General features: G+C 36.1%; 2 protein-coding genes across 2 annotated transcripts in view; one reads left to right on the forward strand and one right to left on the reverse strand.

The window, feature by feature from the left end:
* Positions 1-234: 234 nt before the first annotated feature.
* On the forward strand, positions 235-5,875 carry LOC121862931 (pumilio homolog 3-like). The gene is made up of 2 exons (XM_042361375.1): positions 235-416; positions 3,142-5,875. The coding sequence occupies exons 1-2, from the start codon at positions 323-325 to the stop codon at positions 4,842-4,844; spliced, it is 1,797 nt and encodes a 598-aa protein (XP_042217309.1). The 5' UTR covers positions 235-322; the 3' UTR covers positions 4,845-5,875.
* A 116-nt stretch (positions 5,876-5,991) lies between these two features.
* The window catches only part of LOC121863670 (protein FAM135A-like), a 75,655-nt gene continuing 56,498 nt past the window's right edge, over positions 5,992-25,148 (reverse strand). Inside the window, 1 exon segment of the mRNA XM_042362422.1 lies at positions 5,992-24,621. Coding sequence (XP_042218356.1) covers positions 24,416-24,621 — 206 coding nt within the window. The 3' untranslated portion in view covers positions 5,992-24,415.

Consider the following 25,148-nt stretch of genomic DNA (forward strand, 5'->3'; position numbering starts at 1 on the left):
CCTTCCATACACCATCCAAAAGAGATAAATAAAATCTATCTATATAATCCATCCATTACCAATACCTGTGACGTCATTGATGGCTATTATTTTCACTAACATGTTTTATATATCAATGTTTATGCTACTTTACAGCATAATAATATATTTTAATAACCTAAAATAATATAATATAATATAAAATATATGAAAATATATAATAAATGGCGTAGAATATTCAGATTAATGGTAGTGGTAATACCTGTGTCAGTCTCCTTCAACACACACACATGTGGACAACAGTGTAGAGGCGATATATGACATTATTACACATTGTTTTACCATGAAGGCGAAGGGGAATAAGATGGATGGTGATAATGAGGAGATACGGCAGTTTAAGGCCATGAAACACCGAGAACATACGAGATTTACTGAAGGTGAGGGAGGAGAGGACTGTGGTTGTGAAGTATTTGATTTGGTTTTTAATTCGTCTATTTAATTAGACGAGTTTATTTAGTTTGATTTTCATTGAGAGTGGGTTTAATTTTTTTTTTCACTCTTTGCATTAGGGTACTGTATTATGCTGGGAGAAATATAAAAATGGATGAAATCATATACTAACTTAATTTAACCTATATTTTAACTTGCCTATGTCTAGAAAACTTAGCATTTGCCCAAGAAAATGAACAGACGTGACAGTAATCATCATACAAAACTGTCTAAAAACACCCAACATAATTACTGAACCGCTGAAGGTTACATGTCGTATATTAGCCTTAACTTTATCCTCTTCACCACTGATTGGGTGCTGGACAACTCGTACCCAAGCAAATTGTACCCATCACAACATGTCAACTATATAGTAGGTAGATAGGCAGCTACCAAACAGAGGTACTACCGCCTGGGAGGATGTTGGCAGCATAATGTGTTGTCTGTGGTAGACCCTGCTGCCATATGTGACCAAGTCCCAGGTTGATGATCTGACTTTCTGCCTCATCTACACACAGTTGCAGGGTCTCAATTGTTTCTCTTACTTGGACAACACAACATATATAATGTATATAATTTCTCACTCTTGATTGATTTTTTAAATTTTGTATTTTTTTGCGGTTATTATTTTTATTAGTTTTATTATTTTATTTGTATTAATTTGCTATTAATTTTATTATTATTATTATTATTATTATTATTATTATTATTATTATTATAATAATAATAATTATAATTATTATTAATTATATTTTCGTCCCCCCAGGCCCTGATGTGGGTCATTACCTGTGCCCGGGTGGGCTAATGCCCTTAAAAAAAAGTATATACTACTGTATATACAGGTATATATATATATATATATATATATATATATATATATATATATATATATATATATATATATATATATATATATATATATATATATATATATATATGGAACAATGGAACACCTTAGCTTTCATTTTTATTCAGGACATCTTCAGAGGCGACTGAATTACAGGGACTGAGAAAGGCTTATGTACATAGGGTGACCTTACAAACATGAGGTCATGACATTCACTAATCCACACACCACCACCACAAACATAAGACGAGCTTATAAGAAAGGGTGATGCAACTAGTCATGTTAAGTCAGGACAAAAACATGAGACCCACTAATCGTCTGTCCTACATCGACCTCAAATGCTTTCAAAAAATTTTTAACTTTGGGCCACTGACAAATAAATTTATGTAACATATTCTCAGTTTTGTACTGACCATCACTAAGGTTTATAGAATTCATTTCCCCAATCAAACTTGCTTCAACCAGTAGTCTTTCTGTGACACATGATAATTTATACACTTCTAAACTGGTTTCCCAATCTGTGGGATGATTATTGTTCCTTATATGAATGAAAAGTGCACTGCTTTCAGATGCTGTTATAATATTATACTTGTGTCGTTTTATTCCGAGTTGCAATGCTTTCCCAGTTTTGTTTCCGTGTGGTAGTGACTTTTTAAACGAATCTATCCAGAGTATCATTAACATACAATAACATAACTAATTGTATATGCGTTGGTCAATATTCTTACTCTTGGTTCTTTTATATCCTTATTACTACTGTATTTCATTCTTAACGTTGACATGTCAGAAGATGAAATTCCTGACGATGTAATCGTAGATAAAGCTAAAATGCATGGTATATATGCTAATAGGTATGGATTATCCCTTTAATTGGGTGTAAGTAATCTTGTGTACGACTTGACTTTTTTGGGTGCGATTTGTCTTGGGTACTAGATGACCCTAACCCTAGCTCTTAAGCTCCTTGGACGGTCTGTCACATCTCTGTTACGCACTGTTGGCAAGTACTGGCTCTTGAATGTATCTGAACCTGCACCAGTGTTGGCCAAGTCTGATCTTGAGAGAGTTCACACTCGGTGCCATCACAACACGCTCTGGCAGATTGTTTCAAGACTTTACAATTCCCACTCCAAAAAGTTTCTCACAATTTTCTGGACTTGTGGCTTTTTCAACCTTGACCTGTGCCCCCTTGTGAGGCGGGCAAAATTTGGGTATATATTGTCAATTATTACCGCCCTTAGTACTGTTCTCAGACATAACCTTTTTTTTTTTTTTGTTCATTGGGTTTATTGTTTTAATTCATTGGAGTCATTTGCTTGCTTATTTAGGCTGTTAGTAAACATTTTGCAGTTCATACCCTTATTCCTGTAGAGTTCTGTGTACTTTTTACTGTTGATGTATGTTTTATACGTATTTCTAATATACAGTACTGTATCTACAAAATATTCTTCATTTTGTCATTTAAGTTTTATTGCAATTACTGTACTGGTGGTGGTGATGATTTCCAGGAAAGTTTGTATTTGTAATAGGTGGTAGGCAATGATTATAATGAGGGATCTACTCAATTACTTCCCGTTATTAATTATGCATTGTGGCGAAGATTAGGCACCCCAGCTTATTTTACCTTAATGCTACTTGGAGGGGGGGGGTTAGGTTAGGTTTCGTTAGATTAGTTTTGGGTATATCATGTTAGATTTGGATGTTTAATCGTTAGGTGTACATAATTGGTTAGGGTGCCTAATTTTCATGTGATACCAAATTACAATACGTACTACCATGTAAGAGAACCATGAGATGTGTGTATTACTATGTCTGTATCTCATTTACAGGTGATCTAGAAGCAGTCTCTGAAACCCTCAATAAACACGATGAGAAAGGAAAAAAGAGGACGTATGAACAGCAGACACAAGAGCCACAGAAAAAGACAGATTGGAAAAAATTGAAGGCTGAGAAGAAGGAGCTCAAGATTAAGAGGAAGGAGAAGAGTCAAACTGGCGGCGAGACGTACAAGCTGGGCGTCGGTGCTAAAAAGATTTGGGAAGAGCTCCGCCAGAGTAAATGCCTGCCGGAGCGGCGGGTAGAACTGTGTAAACAGTTGATGGCGATGGTAAGTGGTAATGTCAAGTCGCTTATATTTGCTCACGATACTGTCCGAGTCATTGAGACACTTTTAGCGGTAGGCGATGAAAAATGTCGTACAGTTCTATTTGAGGAGCTGAAGGAAAGCTTGATAGAACTCAGTAAAAATAAATACTCTCGGTTTTTTGTGCTCAAGTTTCTGAGATATGGCACCAGGGCAGAGAAAGATCATATCATTAATTCTCTAAAGGGAAAAGTTGTCACATTAATGAAGAACAAGATTGCCAGTGATGTAGTAGAACTTGCTTATAATGACTATGCCAATGCAAAACAGCGATCACTGATGATTCAAGAATTCTTTGGGCCTCAGTTTCGTCTTTTTCACGAGGAAAACATACATTGTTTAGATGATGCTCTCAAGAAATACCCAGATAAAAAAGAGGCTATATTGAAAGACCTCCGTGACGCCCTGCAACCAATTATAGACAAAGGTGTGTTTACAAATACGATGGTGCACACGCTGTTACGAGACTTCTTGATGTTCTGTTCGGTAGGAGATCGCACTGCCGTGATTGAAGCTTTAAAGGAGTCACTGGCACCAATTATACACAGTCGAGATGGGGCTCGTGTAGCTATGCTCTGCTTGTGGAATGGCACAAACAAAGACCGGAAAGTTATTTTAAAATCATTTAGAACTCACTTTGTTAAGATAGCCACAGAGGAGCACGGGCATATGGTGTTACTGGCAGCATTTGATTGTGTTGATGATACTCAGTTCATGAAAAAAGCAGTTTTATCAGAACTGACGGAGGAGTTAGATCAACTCGTTTCTTCTGATTATGGACTAAGAGTTTTGAGGTATCTGATAGCTCCTCGTAGTCCAACCTTCTTCCAGCCCAGTGTGATTGCTGTATTGTCTCAAGGAGATGGTAATGCCACTAGTAAGAAAGATAATGACATTCGACAGCGAGAGTTACAGGCTGCTATTAGTTTACCCATCTTAAGACTGCTCATGGATAATCTTAAATACTGGGCCGTTAATCCAAACTGGACGCTTTTCATTGGAGCAGCGCTGCGAACCTTATCCTCACCCGAAACTCAGACCATCTTTAAGACGTTAGCAGACATGTGTGCTGAACCATATGTTCCTGGCACAGAAGGTCATGTTTTAGAAATCGCTCATACCACTAAATTGATCACATATGTTGTTAAATGTGACAAAGAACGGCATGAGAATGACAAACCAATCTTCAGTACTGTATTACTAAAATCAGCAGAAGAGGAGGCAGAAGGCTGGATAAACTCCAACCGAGGATGTTTCCTCCTTGTCAACATGATTGAAACCGAAGTACCTGAGATTGTCTCCTGGGTAAAGAGATTAATTACACCTCATAAAGACAAACTTGCCACATTAAAATTCAAAGGTGCTGAGATACTTCTGAAGAAACTGTAAGAATATATGCAAGTGAATATGTTTTGATACTCCATTGTGTCCAGTAATGGTGTAGCTCGAGTAGTTTGACACCACTGTGCGAGGAAAAAAATGGGAGGGCTCCAGTCTTGTGTGTTAACGAGGTGTTGCTACATGACCATAGAACTAGACAGATAATGGAGTCTTACTAATATGTCTTTATTTTCTGGTGAACATGTGATGTACATTCTCTTTAGATTGTTAGAAACGTAAATTTTTATACTGAAATCCTGGCTGACCTGTGGGTTTAGTTCCGACAAACCCTACGATTTTGTTATAAATGTATGGTGTTGTTTCTTATAAGTTTAACTAGTGTATTGGGTACTAAACATTACAGTAGTACAGAGAATCTGAGAAAAGATATAACCATATCTTCTCTTATGTGTTGTACAATCAAAGACAAAAGTCGGGTCGCGGTTTTGTCCGAAGATTAAATATAACTTGAGAAACATTATGAGAGCCCTCCCACAAGGCAGAGCACACCAAAAGTTTTAACCCTTCAGCATATGTTTTCACCAAATTACAAGACACGACTTTTGTCTTTCATTGTACATTATTAGTATTACAATACAAAGATATTAGCCAAACTGTGTGTGTGCAGGTGTTTGGAATTTCAGTTTTTGTAATGTAAATAATGCTAGTATTTTACAGCCAAACTTTGATAATATACATGCAGTTTGAACACTTTTTGATCTGTATATTTCATATTTCATGGACAGTACAGTACTGTATGAGAATATTACATTGTATTTAAAGGTCTTTTCTCGTGTATCATACCACGTTAATTTTGATAAAAATATAAAGTATTTTTGCTCCACAATTCAATAGTCCATAGAATTGTGGATCACAAATAGAAACCCCCTGGATTGTGTAGAACCTACCGTGTATATTTTCATGTTAGGGAAGGTCTTGTTATAAGAGTTTATGAAAGATGATGATGGAGGAATTTATCCTTTTGAAGCATTTTGTAAATTAATTAAAAAGGACCTATACAATAAATTAAATAATTTGTTCTTGAAATATTTGCATACTTCCTCAGCCTTAGAATATAAGTTCAGTTATAAAATTAAAATGTATTAAGCAGCTCCTAATGAAACCTATTATATATGGAAAGGAGAATAAAAGGATATTCAATAGGAAACTTTATTGTGAATATCACAATCTGAGTGAAATTTGAGGGAGAGACATTAAGTAGGGTGAACCCTCATCTCTCAGGGGGATGTACAAGCTGCCACTCAAAGTCTAAACTACAGGTCCTTTGGGTCGCACCACAGGTTTTATATTTTCACATTATTGCAGGGAGTGTATGACTAGACATTTTGTACACCCACATGATGCCGTCACATGTCTACCTGGGAACTTGTGACTATCATGTGCTTGTGCTGAGTAATTCAACTTAGTGGCTTTAATTACAGTATACACAATAAAATATCCAAAACCTTAAAAACACTCCGGTGATCTTAAGAAATCCTGGTTTGGTGAGAAGCTTGAGATCTTCTTGACAGGAGTGTAGTGTGCCTGAATATTCTGCACTAACACATAAAACACAAACCATACGTGCAAATGGAACTTATCACCCAGATTATCATTGAGGTTCACATATGTCCGTGAGATGTGAAGTACATGTTGGAGCCAGTCAACAAGTAGTAGAATGTGATCAGTGACAAGGTAACAAACCTCCATTAGATAAATAACCTGTAAACACTGTCTTGAGAGCCACACCACATGAGTCACTTGATCATGTCCATTCATATGGTCCCTTACACTGCAACTCGTCAGTTTTACAAATTTTACAAAATGAAGAGGCTTGTTCTCCCTCGGTACCATTATAGTAAATTATCTTTTTAAAGTTAGTTTTGATCTCTACTACATTGCCAATTGGCAGTGATTAAAGAATAAATACAGTACATAAAACTATGGTTTATGTCACATTATAAAGAGTCCGATATTTGGAGTTTGGTAAAAAAAAAAAATATACACTCAAATATACTGTACATGTGATCAAGAAACTTAAAAGGTGTACAGCGGTGCTCGTGACAGTTAACCTGATGCTAAAAACCCACACAAATGGTAATATAGTATAATTATTCCTCAGATCACATGACACTGATGATTGATTGTTGACAGGAAAGAAATACAGTACAGTATCAAATCTTTACAGTAATATAAGGATTAAAAGTTAATAGAAATACCATACTCAAGAAATCTTCAGTTACACACTACAGTATTAAGGACATTATAAGCTGCAAAGTTATTCATTTCCTTCCATAGTCTTTTATACTGAATAAAAAATTACATTTCCCCATAAAACAGTGAAAATCATGCAAGTCTCATCTAAAAGCCGGGGTCACTAAACACTTGATCCCCTTCCATTACCAAAGACCCAATAAGCTTAAAAGTAATGCAAGTGAAGACTAAAAGCTATGAAGTGTTATTGACTGGTGGAGCTGTTTGTGCACACTAAAGTACTGAAAGGCTTGACAAAGGATTCCTGTAGTATAAGTTGACTATGACCAGTTTTTTTTGAAACATTAAATTTTTGCACAAATGCATTTTAAGATTTAGATAATTTGCACAATAAAAGAACTTTAGTTTTTGTGATTCATTACAGGTGTAGCTGAGAATTTTACACATAACTCCTGATCATAATGTTGCTTCTCACAACACATCCAGATCTCATATTTAATAAGCATAAAATCCTACTGACTCTGAACATTAAAGTAGAATTTTTGGAATGCATTTCATGAAATAAAAGTTAAATTATTTAATATACTGTACAATATAAGTGAAGTAGGCTTTCAGCTTTAATACTGCGCTATTACCGGTAAATTGAAAGATACAGATGAGACCCAATTTCATACCAGACATTTAGTTTGATAAAAAGAATAATGGAGGAGTGGTTACTGATGGACCGCACCTCAACAACTGTGCCACCTGACACCTTCTGAGCTTGATGACCAACACAAGTGTGTGACACTTATATATATCTACTCCTGTACTGTACATTTGTTAAGGTACAATACTGTATATACGTGATATCTCTTCACTCATCCTCTTTCATTAAATTTTTCACTTTTATCATATCTGACTACGGAATGCTCCATTAATATTACAGTACAATACTACCTGTACCTGTAATGAAAATTATATGTTTTCCTAAATACTGTACAGTACTGCAATAAATGTCATTGGTAAAGTAGTGTAAATTTTAAGAGATGACTGATAAGTCAAGATGCCAAACAAACCAATACAGTATATTTATTGTAAATAAAATAAACCATGCCTAGATAAGTCCATGTTGTACTAATGGTTCCAATGCCTCTGCAGCAGGAGGCTTTTATGTAACTGAAGTACTGTACTGTACAGTAATAAATACAATACTGTATGTCTTAAAATCAAATTAATATGCAAATATCTGTAATGTACTGTACAGTACTGCAGTTATATTATAGTTTGGCAACATTAATTCTCCAGACTTAATACAGCTGTGTGTTTAATGAAGAACATGGATACACTTTACCCGTGTACTGTATGAGTAAAATGAGAAATTCTTAATGTATCACTTACAAGATGAGTCGTGGTTGGGATATGATGCACTACAGTAATGGTTGGACATGAATCATATATTAGAAATGACAACATTGCATTTTTTTATCCCGTGTCACTGTGATACCGTGTTTACTTTACAACATACCCTAGTACACCAACAAGACTCTCCCAAAATGTTAATTCCTTAACAATTGTCTCCTACGAACAATGCTCAGAAAACTTGGTATAGTACAGTACAGATTTTAAACATACCAAATTTGCTGTCACACTTTAATTCACACAGAAATTGTTGCCAAAATTTTTAAGTGATGACAGAAAAGGTTCTCTCTATACCTGAAGAACATTTATAATCCTTTACTTGTATGGCTCATTATCCTGTCACACTCATGCTCAGCAACAGGATCAAACACTGTGCTTCTATAGAGAGCCTTTGGTTTTAAAATTTTACACAAATTCATGGTGTGAACCTGTCTAAATTAAGGTATGTATGCCTCATATGGTCATTTACATCCAAGACCATATCTATCAAAGTGACAAATACATGTACAGTACTTCTTATTTACTCCATTAACCCCTTGGTCACCACAGACTGTAATAAAGTGGTGTACTATAGCTCAGCCCTGTGGTAATGAAGGGGACTGATCCATATAAGGAGCGGTCTACTGGTATGAAACTAAACACTCATCCTCACTTCTCAACTTCAGGTGGAACAGGTGTGGTCTCATGTGGGAAACAATGGTAAAAAGATGAAATAAAGGCAAGGTTAGAGGGACAAATACATACTAATATAAAAAAAATTCATTGATGAGATAAATTTCCATCACAATTCAGTTAAAATGTTTCATCATCAACCTTCAGACTAGTTGAACACTTCATTTTGTGCTCAATTTTCTCACTATCATTCTCCAGTAAATGGTTTAAGCTTAAGCAAAGGTATCTAAAAATATATTCTGCATAAATGTACAGCAGTTAACATGTGAAGTGAAGAGATCCTACAATAAATGAGGGAAACATCTCACTGTTATGACACGAAAGAGAATCTTATTTTATACATATATTTATGATGATAAGGTATAAAAACTGGGCTCTTTATGGGTAAGGTGTTATAGTCAGTCAATCTAAACTTAACAAAATGTTCATTTATATAAATTATCAGAAAAGACGAGAGTAAGAGAGATAAATGAACTAAACGTCCAAATACAGTGAGAAGAAATTAACGGTGAATAGAGAGATGAATAAAAGATGGTAAAGAAAATCATTAACAGGAAAGTAGGAAGACCAAGACTGGAAAACATCAAGCATAGAGGTCAGTATAAGCATCCAGTGATCAGAGTCAAGAGTTAAAAAAAAATCTGTACATCAGTTTGGCTCCTAACTGGCTTCAAGATAGGTAATCAGTGTGGTGTTGATGCTATTTTGAACATTATTTTTTTGTGCTGTGGCTCCAGAGTTCCAGTTAAGGTGCATTCTTACATCTCCAGTTAAGAGGAAAATCCAACATACAAACTTTTGAGAAACCTGACCTTAGTTTTCCACTGATGAGGTGTCACGTGCTGGGAGGACAAGGGGTAGCTAGCTTAGGGTCTCCCAAAAGTTAAGTGGTCGATAACCAACATGTCTTATCGACAATGTCTCGGGATGAAGGTCAACTCTCCAGCATCAGTGGCTCCTAAACAAACTACAGTACCAGTGAATTACCTAGTTTAATGTAGCTCAATTTATTTATATTTATTATGTTGAAGCTCTTTGTCTCTCTATATTATCCTGTTATTAATAAGCATTAGATTCTAATCTCAACAGTATTAGATTTCACAGTGCGTGTAACCTTACAGGGTAGAGGATACAGTATCGGTAGAGGATATCTGTATATTGTATAACACATTTCACTTAATAATTACTAGTGCAATGATGAGTGATGAAAGGAAGACAGATTACATTTCTTGAGGTTATCAATTTTTCTACCAACCTCACAATTTTCCCAACTAAATGAGGTAGAAGAGGTGTACCAAACTTCACAAGATACTAAAATAAATCCAGTTATCCTCAATTTATATTTAGTCAATTTTAAATCCACAGTATAACAGCTACAGTAACACTACAAGTTGTTCCTGTATGAATTATTCTCACTGATATAAGTAAGAGCAGCATCTTGTATATTACCTGTGAGTGTTACACAAGATAACCAAATAGTTTATTACACTAATGTCTCTTGTAAGTCACCTGGTAAGAAACATGATGCAATTTCATTTCAGTTCAGTTTTAATCAGTAAAATCGCCATACAAGATTACACTGACACTTACTGAGGCATTATAAACTTGTTTGATGATTATACTGAATTGAAGCACACTGAACTTGCATCATGTGGCACCTATATATGATCAACCCTGGGTAATGGTATAACAAGAGAAAACTAGTAATTTTGTTTATATAAAAACATGATTGAAATACAGGTAACTTATTTTGAACATCAGTACCAACAAAAATTTCTAAATATCTTGAAGAAAATTAATAGTTTTGAAGAAATTGAAATACAACTGTATACAATGGCTTAGAAAACCTACAAGCCTTTTTTTCCATTAACAACAATGAATGATGAAATCCATTTATATCAAACATCAGTATCTACAAAAAAAAACCTTGGTGAAGAAAACAGTTTTCAAGGACATCTTTCATCCAAGCATGACCTTATGATTACATATTTCACCTAAGATTTGTGGATACAACATTCTCGGTGGCCTCCTCAGAAACCGTCTATTACAGTTATTACTTTGTCCTCCACCACCCAGATGTGTCTTGTGTGCAGCCAGGGAACCACAGACTACCCTACCTCTGTCAACTTATGGTCACCTGAGAGCAGCGTATGGGGGGAGAATGTGAGACTAATCTAACCTAACCTGAGTTCTAATAGGTTGGGCCACAATTTTACCTGATACAGCATGGTTTGGAAACAGAAATGTGCCATTCTACAAAACTGCTCTTCTCTCTACACCATGCTGTACAATTTGTGTAGTATATTGTACTGTAAAAAGACTATGAAAATATTAATACTTCTTTTGTAAGAGAGCAATTCACACAACCGACAGCAGTCTTCAGTACCGACCTTTGTTGTATATTATAAACAAATTCAGAATAAAGGGCTGAAGAACTGAGGTGTAACGAATTTACTGTGCTGAAGACAGACGGGAATTTTAAAAGATAACGAAAATAAGAGATGAGCTTGCTACTGGCAGGCTGGCCTGAGACTAAGAATGGTCAGCATTAATCATCAAACAGCCAAAAGAAACAACTCCTATCTAATACAACTGTAATCTTTCTAACATTTCCTTGAACAGTATACCGTACAATATCTGTAATTTTCATTGTTTTAGGTAGAATTTTAAAGCCAATCTGTCCCCTCCCCTTCAGTCAATCTTCCTATGTCCCCACCACATTGTGGGAATCATATATGGTTACTGGTTTGTTTGTGTCAGTAAATTTTTACATCTGTTTATTCACTTGAGAAAGGTTGTGTAGATGATAATGAAATTCAATGTGATATGATGCACATCATAATTATCTATACAGGGGGTCCCCGGGTTACTCATGAGTTCCGTTCCTGAGGATGTTCTTAAGTCAGAAATGTACGTAAGTCGGAACACATACCCTACGTCCTTTATATACTGTATCTCGAATCACTTAATTTAAGAGAGAAAAAGAAATTGAATGACAAAATACAGCAAAGGAAACTTAATAATTTAAGTTTAACACTTACATTGAAACCTGGGACTGGCTTCCAGATAGAGATGGGCATTTGTAGAAGTGACAGACTTTATTGGGATGGTTGAACTGAAAGTTTCTTCTTTTCATCATAAATCTCCCTGTAGCATCGTAGATATTCAGTAATACCTCTATGAATCTTGGTGAATCTTGCTGTGTCGGTATCTTGCTGTTTAAATTTAAACAATCCTTCTTCAATAAGCCTGAAACCAACTGCCATTTCTTTTGTAATGAATCCCTTTGGTTCTGGAGTTTCAGCTCCCTCTACATCCTCTGAAAAAATTTGCTTCTCCAGTTCAATCAGGTCCTCACTGCTTAATTCTACAGCATGAGACTCAAGCAACTGTGTGACATCATCCTCATGAATATCAAGCTGGAGTTGGTTCCCAAGGTTTACCACTGTCTGTGTCACTTCCCCAACATCATTTTCAAAGCCCTGGAATTGTGAACAACTGTGGGCAGTGTTTTTTTCCAAACATTTACCCTTACCTTGAACCAGTTAAACCAGGCCAAACTAGCAACAAAATCTTCCCCATCACTTTCACCACCATGTTTAGCCTTCAAGTCAGCATGCAAGCTTCTCGCTTTTTCCTGAATCAAGACTAGACTTAAAAGGCAAAACCCGTTGATCTTGATCTTCCACCCAAATTGCTAACAATCTTTCCATTTCAATTACCAATCCACTTCTTTGTTTTATTATCACAGTTGAGTGCATTGGTGTAGATCCTTTTTACATATTCAAGATTTTTCTATTAGTCTTTCAAAAATGTTCCGACCTTATATCGACTGAAGCCCAACACTTTACCAATGACTGAGGGAGTTTTGCTTTTTTCACAAAGTATAATTACATCAACTTTCACATCCATTGTAATTGTTTTCCTTTTCTTGGGTGCACTACTATCATTTGCATCAGGTTTGAAGTGAGGGGAAAGCGTACTGACGTTCCCTCAAGGCGCGTGGCTGGATGACGCATCACTACCCAGGAGCCACTCTGCCTCGTAAACTAGTTCTCGTAAGTTAATACCATGAACCAGTTGTACCTATGTCGGATCCTTAAAATAACTGACCTTATGGGACTTTGTTCGTATCGGAAGGTGTTCGTAAGTCGGGGACCCCCTGTATGGCATTGAGTTCAATAAAAAGCCTTTTCCCCACTATATTTAACAGAGTTACGACCTTGTCCAGTTTTTGTCTAAGAACTCCCAAGTTAGTTTTTTAATCTCTTTCTATTTCATCTTGTACTCTAATACACTTTAAGAGAATGTGTTATTGTGTAACGTTGATCCAGGTCATGTGAAGTCATAAAAATATTTTTCAAATATTCATAAATAAAATTTTGTGACTTTCATGGCCATCATGTGAACTTACTAAGAAATGGTAAATTCATTAATACAAGGGTTACTTCAGGTACCAGACAGGCAAATAGTGCTTTAGTAATTAGGTAAAGTTACAGAGATTCTAGAGGATCACTCCTTTATACTGTGTTATCCTGTTCAAAGTTGCTCATAGACCAGGTAAAACTTATTTCTCATACAGTTTGTATTTCTCAAAGATCTCTCAAAAAATACTTGAAATACTGAACAATGTTGAAAATCAACATGAAAAAGGAAGTGTGTAAAACCCAACTGAAAATAGCCCCCCACCCCAATTTATGCAAAAAATGGAGAGCAAGGAAAATGAAACTTCCACAGATGATGGCCACCATCCCTACAGCTAACTTAGATCAATACTAGCCGCCATTTAAGAGTTAATATTTAGCTAGCAAAAGGGATAAACCGGATTTATGGCCATGTTGTGGAAGAAGAGTACAGGACCACAGCAGAGTAAATGAAGGGAGAAGAATGTGTGTTGTGTGCACTTTCTCATGTTTCTGGTCACCCTGCATTAAGTGGGAAAAGGATCGATATAAAGCATTGTAAGTATTTTGTTCCTGTATTGCCCAAAACTAATTTATAGAAAGATTACTCAAGGTTTGTACTTTAATTGTGGGTTGACTTGTGACATGAACCCTTTTACCCAGCACCTGTCCTAAGATCATTATCATTATTGTGAATTTGTTTCTTTACGAGTGTAAACGGACATAAGTTTGTATCATTAGTTCTTCTGGGCACAAAAATGGTTTCCATATTCAGATAAACACCAATGTTGGAGGAAAGTGTTTTATGCTTTAAACATTTTCTTTACTGAGGTAGCATGAGCTTTGTGGTAACAGCACCAAATATTGTACAACAAAAATTCAAAATTGATCTGTACTGTACTAGAACACTGGAAGACAAGTTGTTCGTCCAACAAGGATGATTCACCTATTTACCGTATACAAGAAGTTTAAGAAGACTTAATCAAAACAAAAATTCAATCAGGAGAGTGCAAGAGGAAGACAACAAGTGATAGTACAAAACACTGTAGTCTGTAAGATCAAAAGAAACATTTTAACTACCCAAATAATGGTTTCTGTGCCATCCCAACATTTTTCCCCACTGGATGACAGACAAATAAGAAACAGGTAAGTCAAATGAACTAAAGGTACAGGTATTAACTGCTGGTGAGGGTCTCGAGTACAGTACTTCGGTGGAGCATAAAAATTTGTAAAGACCTGCCACATCTTATTACACTGTACTTGGGCCTTACCTAACACAGGTGAGAAAGCCATGTATTAATAGCTGGATGTCAAAACTCTTTGACGTCATAAAATGAGAACTGGATGACCAGCCACAGAACCAGAACCTGACTGAATGAATCAACACTCACCAGTACAGTACAAACAGGCCATAAACACAGTGCACTCAGAGATGGAATATACTGTATAATGTTATAGTATAGATGATGGATTATCTGTACCACCAACACTTGTGTAATTTTATTTGGTTTTGTACATAATTTATTATTTTATAAAGGTCTACAAATAACACAAGGAATTTCATGTACCCACATTCAGCAAAAAACTGACAAAACCAATGTTGAACTTGACAAAAGCCAACCATTTCTCTTCTCTCTGAGGCTCCAGGCCATTATCAAGGCTCAGTACACCATCAAGGGATATATGAAAATTATGAAACACAAATTCTATGGTGGGAGCAACCAGGAAGTACCACCAATAAACTGTGATGTGATGGTCTGGGTGATATCTGTTACACTCGTACTATACAATAATGATGAAGAATGTCAATTACCTTTATATGTTTGACTATGTACATAAAGTCTTAGTTCTGCCAAAGTACTACTTGACCAGAGTAAGAATGATGAGCATCTATATTATGTATTAAGGTGACACAAGGTGACTCTATGAAGGGTAGTTCATTACTTCACTGTGCAACGTATAGTATACATAGAGCTGGTGGAGGACACAATCACAACCATATAAAAAAGTCCTTGAGTTTTCAGTTTCTGCTATGAAGAAGCATTGAACAAACCCAGGTAAGTGCATGGGGACAGGTCTAGATTGGATTAGACAGGATGTAAAGGAAAATCATTTTGAAACTGAAATTCACACAAGTTTAATAGTCATTCCTATATGACAAGGTATAAAAATATTAACTTAAAATTCCCTATTTAGTACGCTGCCTCACACATCAACACAGGGTGGCCCATGCAGAAGTCTCCCCAAAACTGATGAAGTATTTGTAGTAATATGTCTCTATACTGTACTGTAAACCAATGGGAATTTAAAAATCAAACTATATCTCTAAATACGGATACTGTAAAAACATTTGGCATATTTTAATTATTTATATTCAAAATCCTGTCCTGAATAAGTATTGTAATAGTTTATTCATATAATACACCTCATTTTTGAGAAAGCTTGGTTTGTTTTGAACTATAAGATGTACTAGATCAAACATGCCTCCGTTAAACTTGAGCAATTCGTCCTAACTCTTGTTTATATATACTGTATATATTTCAACATTCTACAACATTAAGCCTAAATACTCTAGAGAATAGTAAAATATCAAAGATTGAAGCGGAGTATATAATTTTATCTTTGGTATTAACAATTCTTGCAAACAGTATTGTTACCAAAATGTTTATTATACAAAGTATGAACATAACATACTGTATTCACAACTGCTTATGCTTCCACAACACATTGAAATGAACTTGTTCATAAACTGACAAGTCACTTTAGTTAGTTAGAACAGTTATGACAATCTAATACATGACACTGATTGTGTTAACAGGTTGAATAATGAAAACTGTTCAATGTTCACACAAGATGAATTAAAGGTAAGGTAAGATAGCATGAGGTTAAGTAAATTAAGGATAGGGCTAGAGGTAAGGTTTGGTTTGAGATTAGGTAAAGTAAGATTAGATTAAGTGAGAGGTAAGTTCTGGTTAGGTTAAGTTTGGTTAGAGGTTCAGTTAGGTTATTTAATAAAGAAAGTAAGTGTTTTGAGAGTGAAAATGTGATGACACCACTTCCACACAGTAACACATATATCCCGTCAGACTCGTATGATTGGTACAGGTAATGAATAAGAATATGAATTGGCTGTACTGTATACTTTGTCATCCCCAGAACTAATGTCACCTGTCCTCTGGTTAAACATTTTACCTGTACAAAGATTAACATCTGGAAATGCTTCTGCACACAAAAATTTTATACATTTATCATTAGCACCATTACAGTAATGAGAAAAACACGAGTGGAGGAACGAACAGTGATCAAGCGGCCACATTAAGAGTTCAAACTTGGCACGAGGTGTTTTTTTTTAAGTAAGTGTGTGTGTGTGTGTAAAGAAGACATTTATAGTGTGTGTACGAGTCTTTAAATCATATTATTGTGCGTCTTTGAGTCAAAATATTAATGACATGCCGACTCTGAATCTTTGAGCTTAAAACTTACACAAATACTCAAGTGTGTTGTGAAGAAGTATAAATGTGCTGCCTTATGAACCCCTAATACGACCCTTTGATAAAATTTCTCTCTTTCTAGTGAAGGATGTGAGGTAGGCATGGGTAAGTAGGTCTATCTATCTGCCTATATCAGCTAAATCTTTCCCACCATAGAAAGAATTACACCATATATCTCAGCCTAGTCCTTCATACTATTATGTCCGTGAAATATATCTTTTGCGGTACTGTCTAACTCACTGCTGTGTACTGACCCCACACCAACAGAGTAGTACTCCTCCTGCTGCTCAAACACACATAGACACTCCTCCACTTATACACCTCCCTCTCACTTCTCCCCCAACTCCCACACACTCCTCCATTTATACACCTCCTTCTCACTCTCCCCTACTCTCACTTACACGCCTCCTGCTCACATAGACACCACTCTTCTCATTCGAACATACAGTATTCATATTCCCACTCAAACACACTCTTCTTCCTAGTCACTCACACTTCTCCTCACTCCTCTGATAACATATTCATTTAACAAATTTAAAGCTTTTGAAGATTCAACCTTTAAAAGCTAAATCCTGCAAATAATAAGACTTTGGCTTACTGTCTCTCTCTCCCAACAAACACTGTGAAAGACAAGAAGACATAACTACCAGGTGTCACTAATATGACTGAGACAATGATGAAGGCGGCTGTGGTGTCACTATGAGACTATTTACGATAAGGTCAAATTCACCGATATCCGTAGTCACACCTGTTCCCACACTTCTAGCCGAGTCTCTTCCATTAACTTTCAGTAATAGTTTAAGCAAATGAAGATGTATAACAGTTGGTTAAATATAAGCCTCTCCCTCTGTTATATACATCTCTGAGATATATATTACCGATACATTATTTAAAATGAAGTGTTAGGATGTACTTTTGACTAAACTTCTTAATGAAGACCACAGATGCCAACCTTTACACAACACCTCATGACTTTATTACCAAAGTAGAATAGCATATTTCTCACACTGATCAGCTCTGTGTATGTGAGAGAAAATAACATCCCTCTAACCCTCCCTGCCAAGGAACCAAACTCACATCACATGGAAAGAAGTCTTCACAGTGTTGTTAGCAGTATCATAGCTCACACTCGTTATACATTTTTGAGTGGGATCTCCATATTACGGATGTTGTGAAAATCAGACAAAGTACAATATTTTATACTCGGTCAACTCCTCTTAGAACTGAGATGACCACATAAGGAGGGGATCTAGGTGGGAGGATGAATTTGGACTCGGGTGTGCAAAGAAACATCTGTGACGCGAGAGCTATTTTTTTTATAGCATCTGTACCTTCACAAAGCACATCATTATGTTCAATTTCACTCATACAGTATTACCAACTCTATGGGAAAGCTAACCTTATGTCCAACTGTGCAGAAATTTCTTGTATAAATATTTCAGGTGCTGCCTCACATCAAGCAACATTTAAAGGTGTGAAGATAGTCAGTGGCTGAAATGATTAGGTAAGATTTTATATATTAACTCTCACATCCCAGAGATAACATGGTATACTGTACTGTATATATGGGATAAGTTAGCATTCAAATACAGTATTCATATCAGTTGTAGTTATATCCTGACAATACAATACTTGCTGATTGGCAACCTTTTATCAAACTCTTAATAAAGTACAGTATTATTAACCATCTTTATCGACAAAAAACCTTATTATAACTTGCTCAAGGTCCTCTACGACTTGTTAACTCTGCCTTAATGTCACTCTGGGTCATTTAACACAAAACTGTTGGTGGCTCACCTGAGGTAATACAATCATGACCATAAAGGTGAACAACATGTGGCTCTGGTTACTATAACTGTGGGCCAGGGAGGAGCTGCTCCTTATGTGGCACAATAACGCACTACTGTCACGTCCCAGGAGGTGAGAGTTTGATCCCCAGGTCTGGAGTACTGGTGGGGTTATATTTTTATGGTGCACACACACACACACACTGGTCACTCTGCTGTACTGCATCAACTTCGTGGTGTTGTCAACCTACACAACTGTAGATGACACATACCATGTAACAGTGAGTTCTTCTTGTGACGGCATTTTAATTTTCCATTTTTCATGTCTTCACATTAACCCCAACTTGCTGCCTGTCACCCATAATGTACTGTGGAAACTTCTACTTCTCATTTTTATTCCCCCGACTGTTAGGGATCAAGCATTTGGCGAGTATGGGTATAGTCATGTCTGTCTGTCAGTAATCATGACTATAAAATCATCTGCCAATTTTCTACGGCGATTTACACAACTTGGTACAAATGGATGGATGAATTGCCAAGAAGGTTCCTCTCGCATCATCCCTCCAATTCCGTAAGATCAACACAGAGGTTGTAACTCTCCAGTGAACCCATCCAGCTATAGGGCAGAGGGATGTGTCACCATCTGAAGACCTCCTTATAGTGTTATCTATTTATTTCTGCTCTCAAACACTTCTATATTAACAAAATACTGTCAATATCTTTTCATAATTTCAATACTTTATATCTAAAATTTTATTCAATATTTCTCATAGCAAATAATCATAACTTCTTCACTTCATCACAAATTACTACTATAAAACACTGATGATGACTCTAGTACTGTATGGTCTTTCTTGCCAAGGTGTGGAGTAGATGGAGTCAGGGTAACATGGACTGACTCCTCTACATTCACTGTCATTCATTCTTGTTGGCAGCCTCACCATCATAGAAACACCCAGCAATGTTTAACCTTTTCAAGTCACTTCCTATTTTACCTCTACCACTTTTATCCTCCGTAATACCAAGTGAGTTACATCGGCTCTCTTCATTGAATCAGAAATTTAGGATTACAAGTTTGATATAAGGAATTGTTAAGACAGTTGATACTTTTCTAAAACATGAAACTCAAACTCTTTAATCTAGTTGACATAATCTTCCATAGTGCACACACATCAAATTGGATTTAAAGTTGGTGTTTAGTTAAGCTATACTGTACAGAGTATCACTTCATGCTGGTAATAAATCATCATCTTTTTTACATGCTTTTGGATGCTACTTACAAAGTTAAACTAAACAACAACCAGGTACTGTACTGTATCATGGTGGGGGGGGGGGACAGAGGACACGTGTGCAGCTGAAGGAACAGTAAAACACCAGTTATAAGAAATATTTAAGCTTAGTGTCAAGGTTTATTAGGTTTAAAAATTAGGTTAGATGAATCAGGTTGAGTCAGGCTATAGTACAATAGTGTGTGTGCGCAACAATCCAGATCAGTTCAGGTTACATATACTGTACAGTACTACCTTAGAGCAGGCAAAGGATAATTTAGGGTATATAGTGCAATTAGAGAGGTGAGATTACTACTGTATATGGGTGTGAAGCATCGACACTGGAGCACAAGAGGAAGAAATTAATCAGAAGCAGGACGAATAACATGTTCAAGGGCATAATGAAGGTTGAATAAGATGCAAACGATAATAAACACAAATATTAGCCAGTGATGTGAAAATAATAGAGATAGCAGTCACGGCAAGGAGTTGATGAGGGTTTGCCAAGGTGGTATAGACATTTTGACAGTGTGGGGGGCATAGAAGGCTGATAAAAACAGTGTATACAAAGCTGAGGTATACGGCAGGAGGGAGAAAGGAAGGCCAAGAGTGAGACAGAAGTTTAGGATGATGGAAGAAGTGGAAGTGAAGAAGATGACAATAGACATCCAGGAAGCAACAGAACAAGTATAGATGAAAGAAGAGTACTACTGTAGGAGCTTTATGGGATCATCAGAGTACAGTAATTAGAAGGAGAGGATGAACTTAAGTGAAGGAAGACTCTGTGTTTGATGGAGAGTAACCTGGAGCAAGGCAGGAGAGGACTTACTATATACAGTATTAGGGAAAGGAAAAAAAAAGCATTGTTAGTTTATATACAGTATCCAAAAGCACATTAAAAAGAGGAAAATTCAACATGTACATAAGAGTTTAGTTTTACTTGAGGAGAGGAGGATGACGCCCACTCGCTAGAGAGGTCGTCAGGGTATGTGGACACAGAAAATATGACCCGTTGATAAATTAACAATAATGTTCTACTGTCCAGTCTTCAATCTGTACCACAATTAGTCACTGCACTCAGGATGGACACTCTGATGTACCAGATAAACAACACAAGTTTCGGTTTCTCGATTCTGGAAGGAAATAAATTTAACACAAGGAGACATAATAGTGTGTGTGTGTTCCAGTACATTAACATTATTAATCCCCACTTCCATAGGTTCAACTCCACACACTAAACCTTATAAGGAAAATAAGAAAAAAATATTAATAATTTACAATATATACATATATAAGTTAAATAGATAAAAGAATAGTCAAACTTATTAAATACAAAATATATTTTTCTGCAAACACATTATACATAAAACAACCTAGATAATGAATGTGTACATACAGTACTCTGTATTGAATGTAATCATCAACAGTGATCAATTAACTGCAAAAAAATACAGTTAGAATCAGTGACCAAACTGTTATGTCTCTTGTATCTAATGATTAGTCAAATAAGCACTAGTTCTTATATCCCCCAACCTAACCAAACCTTGCCATTATAAATGGGGCTAAGTGCTAATGGTTATGTTAGGGCCTACTATGAACTTGGCCAATTGGAACTACGACCCCCTGGCCTCCTCCTGTCAACATTACACCAGACTGCCTCAAATCTTTACCAAACTATTATATTATACATTCTACACATCTGACCATGACCTTGAAGAACAATAGCAAATTAATCATCTGTAAATCTCTCATCAAATATATATCTTGTATATCTCATCTGAACCTGTAAATGATGCAAGACAAAGCAACTTTTAATCAATGCAATCTTTACAACCTTCCTCAGCATCAAGTATCAAAAAACAACTAAATATTAATCTCGGTAAACGGGTGTGACTACAGGTCTGTGTTTTCTCTCAAGAATCTACATCAATAACAAGATAATTTAGACGGCCACCGCTGTCATCAATATAATGGTGATACCGTACCAGTGTCTCCACGTCCACAACATTTATCATAGTTGAGAACAAAATAATGTTCACCTGAATATTAGACACTCCAGCTTATTTCTCCCGATGATTATAAACACCTTAACACTACCTCGGGGTATTAGGTTAGGTTGAGTTATTGGAGATTAGGTTAAGTTAAGTTATGTTACGTTAGGTTAGATTATATAGGGTAATATTGGGTTATGTTATGTTAGGTTAGGTTAGTATTAGGGTGTTTAATCATCAGTTGAAATATATTATCTTCCATTACTCCGTTCCTCATCATTTACTGTGGTGAGACAACATCAACCACAGCAGCTGTATCACAGTCTTTACAGCCTTCCTTACATCAACAATGACTTACCTCCATTAAGCTGTTGTGCAGATGTCTTCTTACTTCTTCCTCTGTGTATTGGTTGTGTCATATTGTACACCAACATTTACCAGTTATTAATCCATCTTAAGCACAGGAAAAAATAATGTAATTATCTTAAATGCATCCACTCAACACACGTACACACAATCTAAAAAGTATCTTTATGGAAGGATCCAATAAATTTAAAAATGAACACCATGATTCCTGTTGTTTTGGTAGGGTTATGTTATATTTTCTCACACAAAATTATAAAGATACTTTTTAGAGCGATGGACACTTTACCTTCAACAAGCATCACACAACAGAATGAGCCCATCATCTCTTCATTTATTCTTGATGACATTATCCAGAAGACATCCCAATAGTCTGTAATTTGTACCTCAATAATGAATCTCACTTACACACAACATATTCATTCAACTCTTCACTATGATTTTAAGGCAGTCACAATTTACCCTCAGTCACAAATACAGTACACACTTCACAAACCCGTACAATTGCTTTAACTGAATAGCCTAACAAAACATCTTTTCCTCTCATACGTGCTCTGACTGTGTGGCCCCGGAGACCTAGCACATAAACAAAGTCTGTCGGACATTAACCTGGTCACCGTCTCGCCTTACTGTACGTCTCTTCAATTTTAATATTAGAAAAGTTACAATACTCTAATTTTTATATACTTTGATGAGGAAACAAGGGGTACTGTATCAATATAAAGGAAGATCAAGCCTCTTAGTTCCACAATTTTGGGCACCAACATGCAGGTAGTGAAGAAAACTTTATATTCAATATACTGCACTAGTGACACCAACACAAACATATGAAACGGGTAAGTTCGGCAAACCAGGCTCACCAACACGTACACGAGTAACGAACAACTGTAAATTGAAAAAACCAGAGTCAGCAACGTTTATCTTATGAAGAACTCCATATTTAACAAATGAGGGACAGACATCAACGTGTATCTTGTAAGCGACTGTAACTTCAATTAACCCGGGGAACAATTTTGTCGACAGTGAACAGTCATATGGTAAGCAAACTGTGGTAACCAAAACACTTGTCATGAACATTTAGATTTAGTAAAAAGGGGACAACATGCAGGGAGAAAACACTTGTAGGAGCAGCAAAACATGGGAACTAAACTGTGTGTGATGTAACAGACAGGCAATGAATCATTAAATTAGAAAGAGACTGAACTAGAGACAAACAAAAAACAAGGCTTAAGACATGAAGTAATCACACAGATATAGAGAAATATAGTCATGAAATTGCCCAAATTCTGGCACTTGAGCTGACTCTCCTGTGTGGGCGACTCCCAGCCTGTGATACTTGGTGGCTAACAAATATAATGCTAAAGAGTTGAGGTGGCAGCTTATGGGGCAAAAATCTTCTCCATTTATCATTTGTCATTATTTAGTAAAAGGTATGAACCCATTGAAAACATATAAGACACTGACTTATAAACACACTCTCTTGATATAAATTATAAATCTACCATTATGTAATGTCTTTAGGAATAATTCACTGGCAAAGTATGGAACAGCAAGCTTTCAAAAATATTTACACAAGTCCTAGTAACCCAACAAAATGTCTTATTTATTACAAGTAATTTAGATACAGAGAATATATACATATCAACTTTATTGCAATTTTGTTTTGCAAATAATAATTATTAGTGGCTAAATTCTGTTCCGGTAACAGCGTGCTGTAGTCTTTATAGTTCTCTGTAGCTGCCAATTTATCTAAAGTTCACCACATTTCCCCGATAATAAACTTTCAGTTGTTGCCGTGTGTATCCTTGGTAAACTCGCAAGGATGTTAAACAGTGTTATCCAGGTACAAGGAATTAACTTTCAGTGGATACTTATGTAAAACTCCATATTTACATTTTTTACACACTTCATACATATCAAAGTTGCCCTCATGGCTTACTTCACTAAATAGAAAATATCAATACCTGAAATGCTACATACAAAGCTACCATTACTTGAAGTATTTCAGTCCCGTTACTAATAGAAACTTCTCGATAAACAGTTCTGAATCGAGGACAGCTATGTGAGCAGCTCTGCCAATGAGTGAGTTGGCAGTTGAGGGCAGAGCGTGGTGGATGTCATACCGAACAAGGGTCACAGACGGAGAGCTGATGATCGGTTGCAGTAAATTAGACACCATCTCTCGGTACGCAGAACCTAAAAATGTAAACAGTAATTATATGTTGAAAATATAAATCATTATATAACATACACACATTCAGGAAATTATTGAATGTGATGTTTACCCCTTGTTACTTATGTCAATAGATGTAGACTACAGAACACAGCCAAGTTATCACTACAGTATAAAGATGTAGACACACCAAATTTCATATCAGGTTATTGAACATGAGTAAATATTTATCAAACTCAGCCTAAAAGTCAAGGACAGATCTGTATATGAAACTCTTTAATGACCTCCAGAATTTTACTTAATTTCTTGAACAAAAGCATTAGGTATGTATGTATGTATGTATCAACAGGCATAAGATCACTGTGATAAGTTCCCTATTGTACAGCCATTAACCATTCACAATCTCTCACCTGTGTGATTTTATATTGAGGATACTTTATTACTTACTGACGTCCATCCCTCACCTGTGCCCCACCAGAGTGCCTCATGCAGGTGGATAAGCATAATGTCTCCAGAGAAAGTTAGTTTACTCCTGACCTGAGGAGCACTA

Source organism: Homarus americanus, unplaced genomic scaffold, assembly GCF_018991925.1.
Source record: "Homarus americanus isolate GMGI-L3 unplaced genomic scaffold, GMGI_Hamer_2.0 scaffold40248, whole genome shotgun sequence".
Lineage (NCBI taxonomy): Eukaryota > Metazoa > Arthropoda > Malacostraca > Decapoda > Nephropidae > Homarus > Homarus americanus.

What these genes read in the sequence shown, in the direction of transcription:
- LOC121862931 (XM_042361375.1), top strand. Translation starts at nt 323, where the DNA reads ATGAAGGCGAAGGGGAATAAGATGGATGGTGATAATGAGGAGATACGG. An exon ending in ACATACGAGATTTACTGAAG is followed by an intron (nt 417 to 3,141) that starts GTGAGGGAGGAG and finishes TCTCATTTACAG; the next exon opens with GTGATCTAGAAGCAGTCTCT.